This window comes from Heteronotia binoei, chromosome 12 (genome assembly GCF_032191835.1).
Source record: "Heteronotia binoei isolate CCM8104 ecotype False Entrance Well chromosome 12, APGP_CSIRO_Hbin_v1, whole genome shotgun sequence".
In the NCBI taxonomy this organism is placed as follows: Eukaryota; Metazoa; Chordata; class Lepidosauria; order Squamata; family Gekkonidae; genus Heteronotia; species Heteronotia binoei.
The window spans coordinates 69,408,739-69,424,553 of record NC_083234.1 but is presented as its reverse complement, the minus strand read 5'-3'; the positions used below and the strand labels follow the sequence as shown (position 1 = coordinate 69,424,553).

General features: G+C 46.6%; 1 protein-coding gene across 1 annotated transcript in view; it reads left to right on the top strand.

Annotated features, from left to right (window-relative positions):
* The window catches only part of LOC132580027 (collagen alpha-1(XXVII) chain-like), a 406,754-nt gene that overhangs the window by 75,181 nt on the left and 315,758 nt on the right, over positions 1-15,815 (top strand). Inside the window, 2 exon segments of the mRNA XM_060250632.1 lie at positions 9,831-9,875; positions 12,364-12,417. Coding sequence (XP_060106615.1) covers positions 9,831-9,875; positions 12,364-12,417 — 99 coding nt within the window.

Genomic DNA, 15,815 nt, shown 5'->3' with positions numbered 1-15,815 from the left:
CCTCTTTGTACTTCCGTCAGCCTAACAAAGCAGAAGACAAGTTGCACCTTTAAGATCAACTAAGTTTTATTCGGAATGTAAGCTTTCGTATGCTCTTAAGCAGACTTCATCAGCTTGAGAGCATACGAAAGCTTACATTCTGAATAAAACTTAGCTGGTTTTAAAGGTGAGCTTGTCTACTGCTTTGTTCTATTGCTTCAGACCAACATGGCTGCCTACTGGGTTCATTCAGCCTAGCATATCTAAGGCTGCCAGCTCTGGGTTGGGAAATACCTGGAGATCTTTGAGGGTGGAGCCTGAGGTTTGGGGAGGGGTAGGACTTCAGTGGAGTATAATGCCTTGGAGTCCAGCTTCCAAAGTGGCCATCTACCACCTGGATTTTGATAACGACCCCAAGTATGTCTGACGTGTCTAGAGAGCCAGTTTGGTGTAGTGGTTAAGTGTGCGGACTCTTATCTGGGAGAGCAGGGTTTGATTCCCCACTCCTCCGCTTGCACCTGCTGGGATGACCTTGGGTCAGCCAGAGCTCTGGCAGAGGTTGTCCTTGAAAGGGCAGCTGCTGTGAGAATCCTCTTAGCCTCACCCACCTCACAGGATGTCTGTTGTGGGTGAGGAAGAGAAAAAAAGATTGTGAACCACTCTGAGACTCAGATTTGGAGTGGAGGGCGGGATATAAATCCAATATCATCTTCTTCTAACAGTTTAAGGCTTAGAATCGGAATAAATTATTCATAGCCTGTGATCTTGGCACATATTTTCATTGCAGAGAACTGAAACTTAGCTACAGATACATATAGTAACTCTTTGATTGCCCCTGTCAATAAAATTGTGAGTCTTCTTCTCAACCAAGCACAGGTTCCAGTAAATCCAAGCAAACCTGTATATAAAATCTGCAAGGTCATAGCTATGCCTTCCCTCAATGGAGGGCAGAAATTAGTTTGCTTTTTTGCCAGATTATTGGATAGAATACTGCCTGCATGTTTTGCCTTATATCTCTAGATCTACAAGGGCTACAGGCTTGCTTTCGTTTGAAACAGGAGCCAACCTTGCACAGAATGAGCTGTGATTTGGGTGGTCACCAGTTCAAATCTTATTGCTTCAAGTTCTCTAGGTCACTCAGTCTCATCCTTTACTCTCTCATCTTGTGGTAGGGTGGAGAGCATACTGATGTACCTCACAGTACATGGGGAGGGACGGTGGCTCAGTGGTAGAGCATCTGCTTGGGAAGCAGAAGGTCCCAGGTTCAATCCCTGGCATCCCCAAAAAAGGGTCCAGGCAAATAGGTGTGAAAAACCTCAGCTTTGAGACCGTGGAGAACCGCTGCCGGTCTGAGAAGACAATACTGACTTTGATGGACCAAAGGTCTGATTCAGTGTAAGGCAGCTTCATATGTTCACAGTGCAGCTGTAAGGACTGTGTAGCACTTTTGATGTGGTGGGAATGGTGATGATTAAACCTGGGAATCCGAGTCAGCAAAAGGCAAAAAAAAGGGCAGCAGGTGGAATGCACCAAATCCAGGCACAACGGACAACATATAGTATCTGATCTGATGAATAGGGTAGCCAGTTCTGTGTTGGTAGATTCTTGGAGACTTTGGTGGAGGATCGCAGAAAGGGTGGGGTTTGGGGAGGAGAGGGGCCTCAGCATGGTACAAGGCCATAGAGTCCCCCCTTCAAAGCAATCATTTTCCCTAGGGAAGTTAATATCTGCCAGCTGGATATCAGTTGTAAAAGTGGGAGATCTCTAAGCCCCAACCGGAGGCTGGCAACCCTATGATGAAGGGAACTTTAACTCTCAGAAGCTTATACCAGAAGTACCCAATCTTTTTTGAGCCTGTGGGCAACTTTGGAATTCTTACACAGGGTAGTGGGCACAACCACAAAATAGTCGCCATGGGAGGCCATGAGTGCACAAATGCACACACACACATGGAGAAGAAGCCCAATGAGTAATTTTAAGTAGGAATTCACAGGAACGCAGTTCTGGCTGGCTTAGTGTCAGGGGTGTGGCCTTATATGCAAATAAGTTCCTCTTGGGCCCTTTCTCTTAAAAAGCCCTGCACAAAACAATGGCGACATCAGGGGGTGTGGCCTAATAGGCAAATGAGTTCCTTCTGGGCTTTTTGTACCAAAAAAAGCCCTGATTTTAAGAAATAATTGGGAAAGAAGAGTAAGAGAAAGGATAATTTTTGTTCCCTCTAACCTGAGTTAGTGTGAGCTAGCTCACAATTTTTTAGCCTCCAGCTAACATGTTTTTGTCTTCGCTCAGGAAAAATGGCCTAAGAACTAACTAATTTCTACAGTAGCTCACAACTTTAGTGCCAGTAGCTCACAAAGTAGAATTTTTGCTCACAAGACTCCAGAGTTTAGAGAGAGTAGAGCAACAGTGCTTTAATCTGCACAGCCAATCACATCTCCAGTGGCCAATCAGAAGCCCCACCTGGCCCCACCCCCTTTCTAAAAACACTTGACAGGTGTCAAGAAAAGTTTTTCTGGGCACCATGGCGCTTATGGGCAGGGCTTTTTTTGAGCAGGAATGCAGTTCTGACTGGCTTGGCATAAAGGGTGTGTGGCCTAATATGCAAATGAGTTCCTGCTGGGCTTTGTTTGTAGAAAAAGCCCTGTGTGAAACAATGGTGACATCAGGGGGTGTGGCCTAATATGCACATAAGTTCCCGCTGGGCTTTTTCTACAAAAAAGCCCAGCGGGAACTTATGTTGAGGCCTATGTTGAGGCCCCCAGGCTTTGTACCCTGAAAATCTTGGTCTCTGAGGTCCAACCAGACTCAAATCTCAGTGTAAAATATGGCAACCCTAGTTTAGGGGGCAGCATGAGGTAAATGTGACAGTGACAGAAACATATGCAGAAAGCATCCAGCCGGTGTAGTCTGTACACAGAATCTCCTTCTTCTGACTTGTTCTTTCGCCACAAAGACATTTTCCGTCTGCATGGCTCCTCGTTCCTCCCGAATCCAAGCCACACTTTCTGTGCCATAGTTCATCCTGCCCTGTCCTTGCTCAGGGCAGCCGTTCCAGTGGCGGTTTGGCTGTTCCCGCTCCGGGTTACCCACAGTGCTCCTGTTCGGTTACAAGGTATATGAAACAGCTGACCAAATAAGCAGGAGATATTTTCGGCTGGGGAGGAAGGGCTGCTTTTGCTGAATAGCATTTCTCGATTGGGTGGCACGTGTGGTTTTTCCATAACGTTCTTCCTTTGTGCTGCTATTAGCCCATAAATCTGGGATATATATATTTCTAATTGGCTCCTTTCTTCAGCATACAAATATCCCGTGGACATTTTGAAGGAAAGAAGTGCGACTGTTTCTTCTGATCCAGCTCATACTGCTACTGTTGGCGCTTGGGCGGGTTGCTTGTCCGGGGCAGCATTCAGCCCCTGGCACCCACCATTGGCACTGGATCAGTGCTTAGCAGTAGCTGTTTCTGTGTGACTGACTCAACAGCAGTCAGGTTTCCAGATTTCGCTGGCATGTATTGAGCAAATGTGGATATTTGCATGTAACTGCACTGTTTAGTTCCTTGCAAAAGCAAACCCTGTACGGTTCTTCCAACATTATGATTCTAACATAAGAATGTGAGAACGTCCATCCTGGATCAGACCAATGGCCCATCTTGTCCGGTATCCTGTTTTACGGAGCGGCCAACCAGATTCCCCAGGAGTAGGGTTGCCAGGCCTATGTTGGAAAATACTTGGAGACTTTGGGGGTGGATCCAGGAGAGGGCGGGGTTTGGGGAAGGGAGGGGCCTCAGCAGGGTACAATGCCATAGAGTCCACCCTTCCAAGCAGCCATTTTCTCCAAGGGGGGCGGATCACTGCCAGCTGGAGATCAGTTGTAAAAGCGGGAAATCTCCAGGCCTCGCCTGGAGGCTGGCAGCCCTCACCAGGAGGCCTGCAAGCAGAACATGGAGGCCGAGGCCACTTTCTGTTGCGGCTGCTCAGGCAGTGGTATTCAAGACGGCTTCATTTAGTCATTGAGGCTAATAGCCATTGATGGACCTCACCTCCAAGGAGTTGTCTAATCCCCTTTTTCTGGCAACTGAGCTACAGGACCTCATTGCTTCTTTGGCTTTCACGATTGTGATGTGTTGCATTTTGCCTCTTGAGTGCTTTGATATCAGTTCAGCTACAAGTGTCTATTCAAAAAGCTTTGAGTTCCAATCACCACATTTTAGCCTTTGGGGGCTTGGTTTGCTCAGTTGGAGATCCTCTAATCTGCCAGGATTTATTCTACGTTTACCCCCACATCACACAAACAGTCTGTGTCTCATCTTCTCCCTCCCCCCCCCACCGCCATCCGTGAGCACACACTGCAAAGAATTGCCTAACCACAAGAAAAGAGGCAAGAAAGAAGGGTAAATGATATAGGAAAGAAAAATGATTAAACGGGCATGAAGGAAGGACAGATGTCAGAGAAGGAAAGCATATTTTCCTCCTCCCCACATGTCATTTGAAGAAGCTTCCTCTTTAACATTAAGCTTCATGTGTCCGACAGCAGAAAATTTTAATTCTCAGCCTACGGTGTTGTCGCAAAATGTGTCGAATCGCACCTTATAATGAACTATACAGCCTGTGTCAGAAGCTTCGCGGGATATTAACGGTATTGTTGAAGCGCATGTCACAAGTGCTCAGTTGCTTCAGATGTGATGGTGAGTCTTGCAGCGGCCTTTATGGAAGGCTTAGAAGTATAATACAGTTAGATGGGAGCACTGAGATTGATCTGTAGCGGTCAATCTGGAGTGGACTGAAGGCCCTTGTAGTTCAGTTTCTTGTTTCCAACAGTGCCCAGCCAGATGCTTTTAAGAAGACCTATAAGTGGGGCAGGAAAGCAAGAGCCTTCTTTTTTAATTTGACCCTCCTGAACTGGTATTCAGAGGTATACTACCTCAGAACTGGAGGTTCCATTTAGTTAGCCTGGGTAACAGGCACTGATAGATCTATATTTCAGGATGTTGTCTAATTGTCTTTTAAAGCCATCTAAGCTAGTGGCCCGCATCTTGCATTCTGTACATTAATTATATGTTGTCTCTAGAAATACTGTCATTTGTCTGTCCCCAAACTATTGAGTTGGTGGGCTGAATTGGGAACTGAACTGGTCCCCCAGACTGAGCCCGTGGAGGGGGTGGGGGTCAGTTTGGTGTAGTGATTAAGAGTGGCAGGTTGTAATCTGGAGAACTGGGTTTGATTCTGTACTTCTTCACATGCAGCTGCTGGGTGACCCTGGGTCAGCCATAACTCTCTCAGAGTCAGAGCTGTTCTCTCAAGAGCCCCACCTGCCTCACAGGGTATCTGTTGTGGGGAAGGAGATTGTAAGCCACTCTGAAACTCTGAGAGATTCTTCTTCCTCTTCCTCCTCCTCAAGGAAAGGAAAGGTCCCCTGTGCAAGCACCAGTCGTTTCCGACTGCTGGTCCTGACCTAAATAGTCTAGGAAAGCCCGGTCTCGTCAGATCTCAGAGGGTAAGCAGGGCTGACTCTGGCAAGTACTTGGATGGGATCCTCCTTAGAATACCAGAACCGAGAAGAGGAGGAGAAGATTGGATTTATACCCCACCCTTCACTACCCAAAGGAATCTCAGAGCGACTTACAATCTCCTCCCCACAGCAGGCATCCTGTGAGGTAGGTGGGTCTGAGAGAGCTCTCCAAGAACTGTTCTTGAGTAGAACAGCTTTGAGAGAACTTGTGGCTAACCCAAGGTCACTCAGCCAGGTGCATTTGGAGGAGCGGGGAATCAACCCTGCTTCTCCAAGAGTCCGTGCACTTAACCAACTACAACAAACTGGCTGTATCAAGGCGAACTGTATCTCTGTCCAGTAGGGGTATCCAGAAGTCTCCATGACTTCCAGGCGTGCACACACACACACATCTGCACACACATAAAATACAAAAAATATTTTTAAAAGGAAGGAGAGAGAGAGAGTGAGTGTGAGTGTGTGAGTGAGTACCGGGATCATCAACTGAGCTGTAGGGAGTTCAGACTGAATTTCCTTGATCTCCACAGCAGCAGCTAAGGAAGATCAAGGTGGAGGACTGAGAAAGTTCTGCCTTTGGGGCACCCTAAAGTTTAGAGAAGTCTCTGGATCGGCACACAGTGTTGGCAACCCAGTCACTGCATAAGAAATAACTTTGAAGGGACAGTCCAGAGAGGTAGTTCCTGGAAGCCTGCCTGTTTCAAGCTACTAGCCCTGAATCGGAGGTCCCTCAGTGAATATTAGATGACTAAAAGCGGCTTTTTTTTTTGTAGAAAAAGCCCAGCAGGAACTTAATGGCATATTAGGCCACACCCCCTGACAGTATTGTTTTACACTGGGCTGCTTTGTAGAAAAGCCCAGCAGGAACTCATTTGCATATTAGGCCACACCCCTGACACCACCATTGTTTTACACAGGGCTTTTTGAAAGAAAAAACACAGTGTGAACTCATTTGCATATTAGGCCACACCCCCTGACATCACCATTGTTTCACACAGGGCTTTCTGTAGAGGATCCCATCAGGAACTTATTTGCATATTAGGCCACACCCCCTGACATCACCATTGTTTCACGCAGGGCTTTCCGTAGAAGATCCCAGCAGGAACTTATTTGCATATTAGGCCACACCCCCTGACATCACCATTGTTTCACGCAGGGCTTTCTGTAGAAGATCCCAGCAGGAACTCATTTGCATATTAGGCCACAGCCCCTGACATCATTATTTTACATGGGCTTTTTTGTGGAAAAGGCCAGCAGGAACTTATTTGCCTATTAGGCCACATCCTGACACTCAGCCAGCCGGAGCTGCATTCCTGTGTGTTCTTGCTCCAAAAAAGCCCTGACTAAAAGGAACCTTCATGCCCAGAGGCAGTAGGCCTCTGAGTGCCAGCTCCTGGGAAGCAGCAGGAGGGAGACGTTTTAGTATCTGTGCTTGCCCTGGGGCATCTGTTTGGCCACTTTGAAAAATGGTCTGCTGGACTGGCTGGGCTATGGGTTGATCCAGGCGGCTGCTCTTAATCGAAGAACTCAGCTTGGCTCCTTAGGGCTGCTGATACTTGATATTCCTTTCCATAGCACGGTGTTGTCCTCAGGATTTAGCCACTAATCCCCGCATGTTGTCAGAAAGGTAAAGTACTTTTTTGGATGCCGAACAGCAGCTGGAAGGCTTTCAGCTCCCCATTAAACAAGCTGTGCATTGGGTAGCGTCTTCTGTGCTTGGCTGGGGCGCAGGATTCACCGTCTCTGCCGTCCACGTCTTCTCCATCCTTTTACGTTTTCCCCTGCAAAGAAGGCTGACTTGTCGCTTCGGCTGGCTTGAGGAGGATCGGGAATGTTGCAGTGGATGAACGAGTGCTCCTACCAAGTGCCACAAGATTTCCTCTCCAAACGATGGCCCCATTGTGATGGATGGCTCCAAACTAATCCGGAAGCATCTGGATAGGAGAGCAAACACAGACATGGCTTTTCCTCCTGTCCTTCCAGTTCTGTTTGAAGAGGCTCTCGGTGGGGAGACCTTTTGCAAAGATCTATTGGCTTCAGTCAAGAGCTCTTTATCTCGCTCCCTTGTCTTTCAAGCAGCAGCAGCAGCAATTGCTGGTTAATAAGAAATATGGTCTGAAGGTACCCGATGCAGCAGATCTAAGCAATGCTGGCTGTGCTTGGTGACTCTATGGGAGATGTCCAGAGAATCCTGTGTACGCTGGCCTTGAGAGCGAGGGAGGAAGAAATTGTTCATTGGAAAATTGTGCACTGGAAAAACTGGTAGATTATACAGCCAGGAAGCAGGCTGATACAAAGTCATGGGGAGAAATAAAGGAAATTTGAAAATAAGGGTGATGAGCACTAGATTTATTACTGTTTTCCACTTAAGAGCATTCAGTGGGGGGGGGGGGAGGAAGGGGGTTCTTAGGGTTGCCATGTGCTCACTGGGGACAGGCTCTTCCCATGGCTGCTCAGCTGGGTCTTAGGAGGAAATGGTGAAGGGCAGGGCTTTTTTTTTGCAGCAGGAACTCCTTTGCACATTAGGCCATACCCCCTGATGCAGCCAGTCCTCCCAAGAGCTTACAGTAGGCCCTGGAATAAGAGCCTTGTAAGCTCTTGAAGGATTGGCTACATCAGGGGTATGTGGCCCAATATGCAAAGGAGTTCCTGCTACAAAAAAAGGGGAATCGGGTGGGTGGGTGCCAGCATCCTGACATGCTGGCGTAACTTCTGGCACAACCGGAAGGGACATCAGCCCCAAATGCTCTAGCAGTTAGTCAAAACTCTATGGTTACACCGTACAGTTTTGGCTAATGTCATCAGTGTTATCATAGCGAGGCCCCATTTCAGAAAGTGAGGCTGGTCCAATCTTTTTGAAACTTAGGGGGTCTTTTGAGGAGAGGCACTAGATGCTTTACTGAAAATTTGGTGCCTCTACCTAAAAAAACAGCCCCCTCAGAGCCCCAGATATCTGCTGATCAATTTTCGGTTTTACCTTATGGGAATCGGTCTGCATAGGGAATAATAGAATGCCTAGCAGACATTTCCCTCCCCTCCCCCTGCTTTCTGATGACCTTGAAGCGGGGGAAGGGCCTCCAAACCAGGGGACCCCCTGCCCCCACCTGGGGGTTGGCAACCCTAAAGATATCTGTTCCTGTGCATTTGGCCCTACAACTACAGATCCTATGATGCAGTGCAACAAAGTATACATGTACATACCTACAAATACACACAGAGAGAGCTGGTTTTAAAATGAGCTGTTGCTAATTAAGCAAAGCTGTTTTCAGAACAAACTAAAATAAATATTCTGGGGAGATTTTCCGTCAAAAATTGTCATAGATCTGCAGAAAAGAGATTAACTATGGAAATGTTTTGTTGGATTATGCTCTTTAGAAGGCAAAAGAAAAGGGCAATTGCTAGGAAGGGTTGCAGTATCACCAAGAAACAGTGCAGTAATATCGATGGCTACTGTTTTAGATTCTGCTTGTAGCACAAATTTGAAAAGGCCTTGGTGTATAACAGGTTTGTATATCTTAATAGTAACAGTCGGCCAAGTAAAATCCTATGCTAACTCTTCGTCGGTTTGCTCAGTCCATGTCTTAAACGTGCTTACATGTGAACATGCGAAGCTGCCTTATACTGAATCAGACCCTTAGTCCATCAAAGTCAGTATTGTCTATTCAGATTGGCAGTGGCTCTCCAGGGTCGCAAGCTAAGGTTTTCACGTCTATTTGCCTATTTTTAGTTGAAGGTGCTGGGGACTGAACCCGGGACTTTCTGCTTAACAAGCAGATGCCCTACCACTTAGCCACCGTCCCTCCACCATCCCTTACTTGGTCATCATGGAGGTTTTGGGGGCTCCTCCATCTTGCCAGGACCCCAGGTTGCAGAAGTAGGGGAGCAGAAAGTAGAAGGTTTTTATGACATCCTGAAGTCGAACCCATTTATTACGGCACAACTTTTTGTGAACCAGAGCCCAATATGTTATCCTGTGGGGTGCAAGAGGCTGTTGGTTCCCCCACCACCTGTTGGCTGGCACGCTCCCTCTATAGTGGCCTGAGACTGTTCTCTTGACTGGGCAAGAGATGCTGTCGAGCAACGTCCTGCTTGTGTGTAAAGCCAAGGCAGCCACAAAATTGATGTAGCTGGGGAGCCTTGTATACTGGGGAGAGAACGGAGCTCCAGAACTATCTGTGGTCAGTGAGGGAGCCAGGATCCAGAAGAAGGAATAGGGTGGCCGTGGTCCTTTTGACTCTGGCAGGGGCAAACGGGCTTTGGGATCATCCCAACTCCCTTCCTTGTGCATGACAACATTGCTAACCTGTTTTTTTAAAAGCACATTTGTTGTAATTTTGTTTGAACAGGGGCAGAAAGGCTACCCAGGCCCACCAGGTCATCCTGGAGACCAGGTGAGTGAACTTCATTCTGCTGTTTTATCTTTCTTAGTATTTAAGGATGATTCTAACAGTCTCATCCGGTTTGGTGTAGTGGTTAAGTGTGCGGACTCTTATTTGGGAGAACCGGGTTTGATTCCCCGCTCCTCCACTTGCACCTGCTAGCATGGCCTTGGGTCAGCCATAGCTCTGGCAGAGGTTGTCCTTGAAAGGGCAGCTGCTGGGAGAGCCCTCTCCAGCCCCACCCAACTCACAGAGTGTCTGTTGAGGGGTGGGGAAGGTAAAGGAGATTGTGAGCTGCTCTGAGACTCTTCGGAGTGGAGGGTGGGATATAAATCCAATATCTTCATCTACCTCACAGGGTGTCTGTTGTGGGGGAGGAAGGTAAAGGCGATTGTGAGCCGCTCTGAGACTCTTCGGAGTGGAGGGCGGGATATAAATCCAATATCTTCTTCTTCTTCTATTTTGACCTGAAAAAAATATGACTGTTTTATTTTTGCCTTTCCTTGTGTTAATATAATTTGACTCTTTTTAAATACACGTTTTTTTCCTGTTTCCCCATATCAGATTTTTCATGAACGTTATCTATTTTTGTCAGTTGATAAATTGGCTTTGCATAAAAATCACATGACATGTGTATAAAAATGCAAACAGTTTTCTTAAAAAAATAAAACTAATAAGTTAGTTTAAAAACCAACAAAAAACAGAGACCAAAATGGTTGGCCCTGATATTCCCAAAAGATGTTTTATTGTATAGATTCTACTTCTGACAGCTGCTGTTTATTGTTTCACGTCTGCTTTTTTTAAAGTTTTATTGCTGGTTTTTATAGTTGCTTTTGTTTTGCTACTAGCTGCTCTTTTAGGGGGGGTTTTTGTGCTCCGGTTTACAATTTCAGAATGTTTTAACTAAAGTTCATGTTGTAAACCATTTGTTTGTCGTTTCTTTGACAGAGGCAAAACCCCCAGTAATTTAAAACACTGGCTTCCCCAATCCAACATTTTGCACCAGAGCCTCCAATGCTTTTCGTTTTTGCTCACAGTTTATGCTGTAATCCACTCTTGTTCAACCTTGAGGTGTCCCTGGGCTCCTGTTTTCTTTTATTGCATGTTTAAAAAACCCTCCTCCTCCCTCAACAGAGAAGGGGACCTTAGTGCCGAAGCAGATGTGACGCAAAGATCTGTGATGAGGACCTTCTTTGGCTTTTAAAAAGCTAATTAAGAGCTGGAGGGGAGGTTGGCTTTGAAGATTAGGGAAGAGTTGCTGGGTGAATGGGTCTTTAACCCTTTCCTTGCATGACTCTCCCATGAACACCCCTCTGAAACTGCAGTTAACACTGCCTATGGGGAAAGACGGGTGCAGGGGCCTTCATCTCTCTCCAGCTCCCTTGCTCTGCTAATGTAGGTTTGGAATGTTGTTGTTTTTTAACGTCATGGAGGAAGCATGGGAGAAAAAGGGGTTAAACAACCTCTTGCCCCAGCAACCTCTTCCCTGATCCCCAGAGCAGCTGCCAGTTAGTTTTTTAGAAACCACTGAAGATCCTAATCGTGTAGATCTTTTGTGTGAGGAATGTTTTAGCCCTTAGTTTAGTGAATCTCTTTGTGGGTTTTAAGCTGCCCGTTTGGCTGGACTGGTTGCAGCAATCTGCCTGCACAGGAGTTGCGTTGTGTGCATGGGAACACACCTGAAGCTCTGGATCGCCGTTCACACCATCAATATGCTCTTTCAGGCTTTGGCTGGCTTCTGGGTTTGTTAACGCTATGCTAATTTAGTCTCATGTGGCTGCTGATCCACTGTAGGTGAGGGGGGGGGCGGGTAGATGGAGGATGACTTGAGTTTAGCTTCCAAACATTTTTATATTTTATGTTAGGGAAATATTTGTGTGTTTATATTAGCTTCTCCTTCCCAGCAGCGCGTTAATATTTCAGCTGGGATTGCACTGAATCGCTTCTTCAGGAGTGAGGCTGTAATTTAATTTTCTCCTGTACTCACCTCACCCCTTTTCTGTTTGGATGGTGGTTTTTTTTTTTAAAGCCCCGATGAATGGCAGAGCCTGTTAAGAAGACCAGTGTGAAAGAATATTGTGCATTTAATTCATTCAGGTTGAAATCTACTGAACACTAATCCTGGGGAATCTAATGGACAGTGAACATTTGAAGCTCTTTTGGATCAGAGTCAGGGTCTGCTCTGACTGGCAAGGACTCTTCAGGGTCTCAGGCAGAGACGGGCCCTGCCTCAAAGCCTCTTGATTGAGATCCTCGAATGGGTGACGCTGGGGATTGAACCTGGGACCTTCTGTATGCCAAGCAGGGCTGAGCTACAGCCCCTCTCTGAAATGCAGCTTCTGGGGGGCATATGGAAGCGACCTCATCCCTCTCCTGCTTTTCAGTCTTCCATTCCTATCACCATGGCGGCAACTACCGTCCCGTCATTGCATGAAGGACAATAGACCATACTGGACATCTAGTGAAACTGAATGTAATTCTTCCTTTTTGTTTTTGACAGGGTGAACGAGGACCCGATGGGAACCCAGGTGCCAAAGGTTATCCTGGCAGGCAGGTGCAGTAAATCTTACCGTGCTGTGCACAGCATAGGGCTTGGGGGGATTTAGGTAGATAGACAACAGCGTCTCACAATTAGCAAAAGATTCAGATCTGGTCCCAATGGGGTTATGCCCAAGTCTTTTTGCCCTCCTTTTGATTTTCCCCTGTGTTTGTACTGTACCGTTTCAGACTGCGGGGGGGGGGGGGAGGGTGTTGCAGGACTTGAATGCTCTTTCATACAGGAGATATTCTCTGCAGGAAGAAATCTAGCATTCCAGGGAAAAGGCTAGGTTAGTTTTCTATGTATAGTGAATTTTTTTGGAGAGGGGTAGGAAGAATCTTCTCTCATATGAGCCCCCACTAGAAATGTGGCACTGTCCAGTTTTCCCACTTCGGTGAGAATGTAGGTAGATATTATGAGTTTCCTAAGAGGCGCAGGAGTTCTAGAATATGCAAGCAAAACTATTCTTCTGCCTGACCCTTCTGTTTTCAATAGAAGAGACCAATTTGCCAGTGCGCTTCTTTGCACTCATACTTGCTCTGTTGCATTGAGTGGGGCAGTCTCTGGGCACACTAGAGTTCATGCAGCTGCCTGGATTGTGCTCCCTTGTGTGTACTAATTGCACCATACATAGCACTTATCTGTGGTGTACAAAATTAGGCTAGCTGGGTTATGCACGGGGCATTTTTTTGTTCTTTTACAGAAGGGAGACTTTATGCAGAAGCATTTTTCCCTCCCAGAGAAGGGGCAGAAGCTGCAAATCTCAGAATTCTCTCTAAGAGGTGAAACTTACTGTGGGGGCACAAGAGGCTTGTGCCATGTTGGATACCAGCAGCATACTGGACTCTGTGGCCTCAAAGCATATCCAAGCTTTTCCATTGTCCTGCCCCCATTCTTTATCAAAAGGCATGGAAAGGAGGTCTTGGGCTGATTCACAGCCACTTTTTGGCATGATGCAAGTTGCTCAAAGTTGATTCCTTGGGTGTGGATTTTGGCACATGGGAGCATCTTGCTAATGCTCCAGGGGATGCCAAGATGGCAGCTCATCCCCTCCTGACTCAACCTCCTTTTCAAACGGTTTACCAGGACACAAAGTTCTCTTTCTACCCCCTGCTTTTTGGGCCACAGCGACAAAAATAACTGAAATATAAAATAAAAATTTCAAGTGGTAGACACCAGCAATTGGAACCAAGAGGAACAGATGTCAAATCTAAAAAAACAAAACAAAGCTAGGACAAAAGTCACTCTAAAGCGCTGGATACAGCTGCAGGGAACTCACATGACGAGCTGCCAAACATCTGCTGAAACGGGGTAGTCTTTACTATATATCTAAGCACAAGGAAAGTGACGGTATGGGTCGGAAGGTAAACCACTTTAGTCAGGGATTTGTGGAGTCAGTGCTGCTACTGGAAGTGTCCTGCCCAAGGTTCCCTCTAAGCTGCAGAGTCTCGTGAGCAAAAATTCTACTTTGTGAGCTACTGGAATTAAGGCTGTGAGCTGCTGCATCAATTAGTGTGCTCTGGGGTCATCCTTCCTGAGCTAAGACAAAATTGTGTGAGCTGGAGGCTAAAAATCTATGAGCTGGCTCATGCTAACTCAGCTTAGAGGGAACACTGATCCTGTCCAGTGTATTCCCCCCACCCTGTTCTTCTCACAGGAGGTGGACACAAAGCAAGAGATTTCATAAAAGTGGAAGGTCGATAATGTGTCACAGCGTCTTCTCTGGGGTGGCTCCAGTGCTGGCATGGCCTCCCCTGTGAGGTTTGCCATCTAAAGGTGGCGCATGCTTGAAAAACTTTCCCACTTACGTCTGTCTCCTTATATTTCTTGCCCTGTTCTGATACACACTTGTTTGGTGTAGTGGTTAAGTGTGCGGACTCTTATCTGGGAGAACTTGGTTTGATTCCCCACTCCGCAACTTTCATCTGCTGGCATGGCCTTGGGTCAGCCATAGCTCTTGGAAAGGTTGCCCTTGAAAGGGCAGCTGCTGGGGGAGCCCTCTCCAGCCCCACCCACCTCACAGGGTGTCTCTTGTGGGGGAGGAAGATAGAGATTGTGAGCTGCTTTGATTCGGATTGGAGGGCGGGATATAAACCCAACATCATCTTCTTCTTCATCTTCTTCTTCTTTGAATAGCGGTGCTGTAAATAAACAGATGTATGGATGAAGCCCTTGAGATGCTGTCTTGAGCTATCACAAGGTGCCTTCCCTCTTGTCAAACATCTGCCTCAGTTGCTGCCTTTCTGTTTAGGTTCTGTGTAACTTGAAGGCCAGCTTGCTTTTTCGTAAGCAGAAATGGATTCAGGGAAAGGGGAAAATGATTTCTGTTTCTCTTCTCCTTGGGGACCAATAACTTCACAGCTCTCTATACCAAATGTCTTCAGTCTTATTTACTTTCATGGCTTTCTCTGCCCCCCCCCCATTCTTTTTTTTTTACTATGTATAACTTCTCTTGACTGGTGTAGGCTTTGCAGCGCTATGGAAAAGGAGGCAGCGTTGGCTTCTCTTCAGTTCGTGCATTGTGGGCAGACTTGTTAACTTTGGCCTGATGAGGGAAAGAAAAAGAAGAAGAGGGGAGGGAAAAAACCTTTTGACAACGATGCCTGATGTTAGAAGCCCTTGGTGCTGGGCTCCCCAGTTGCTTTTGCAGAACTTCCAGAGGGAGGCAAACAAACAAACCCTTCCATTTAATTTCTAAAGCTGACAAATCCTGTCTGGCAAGGAGGAAATAAACACAGCTACTATGTTTTTTTTAAAAAAAATAAAGAAGGATAACTTAAAGCCAGCCTCTGAGCCTCATTCATCTTTTCAGTTGCTTTTTGCGTTATCCCAAGTGACTGAGGTCTTTGTACGTTTGTAGTCCTTATGGGTTTTGTGAGAGGTAAATTGCCTGTCTGAACTCTCTAAAAGACCCTGGAAGACTTCCACCTTCAATGGAGGTTGGGTGGGAGCAAGGGGGCGGGGTTTGTAGAAAAAGCCCAGGAGGAACTCATTTGCATATTAGGCCACACACAGATGTCAGCATTGTTTCACAAAAAAGCCCAGCAGGAACTCATTTGCATATTAGGCCACACCCCTGATGCCAAGCCAGCGGGAACTGTGTTCCTGCTCAAAAAAAGCCCTTGTTGTGAGGAAGGGTACTCCATGCGTTTTGAGACCTCCTTTGCTACTTCCTCTGACTTCCACCATATATTCCAGCTCTTCCCAATATCATACCTTTGTTCCATTATGTATTAATTTATTATTCTCCCCCTCCCCCCCCCCAGCTATGCCTTCAGGGACAACTGTCAAATATTATCCAAATAAAACTGTAGACTTAAAGAGTTCCATAAACAAGAAGACCACCAGTGTGCTCTGTATCCAGAAACAAAGCCAAAACGGAAGCACATTGGAAAAATTTCCCCAAAACCTGA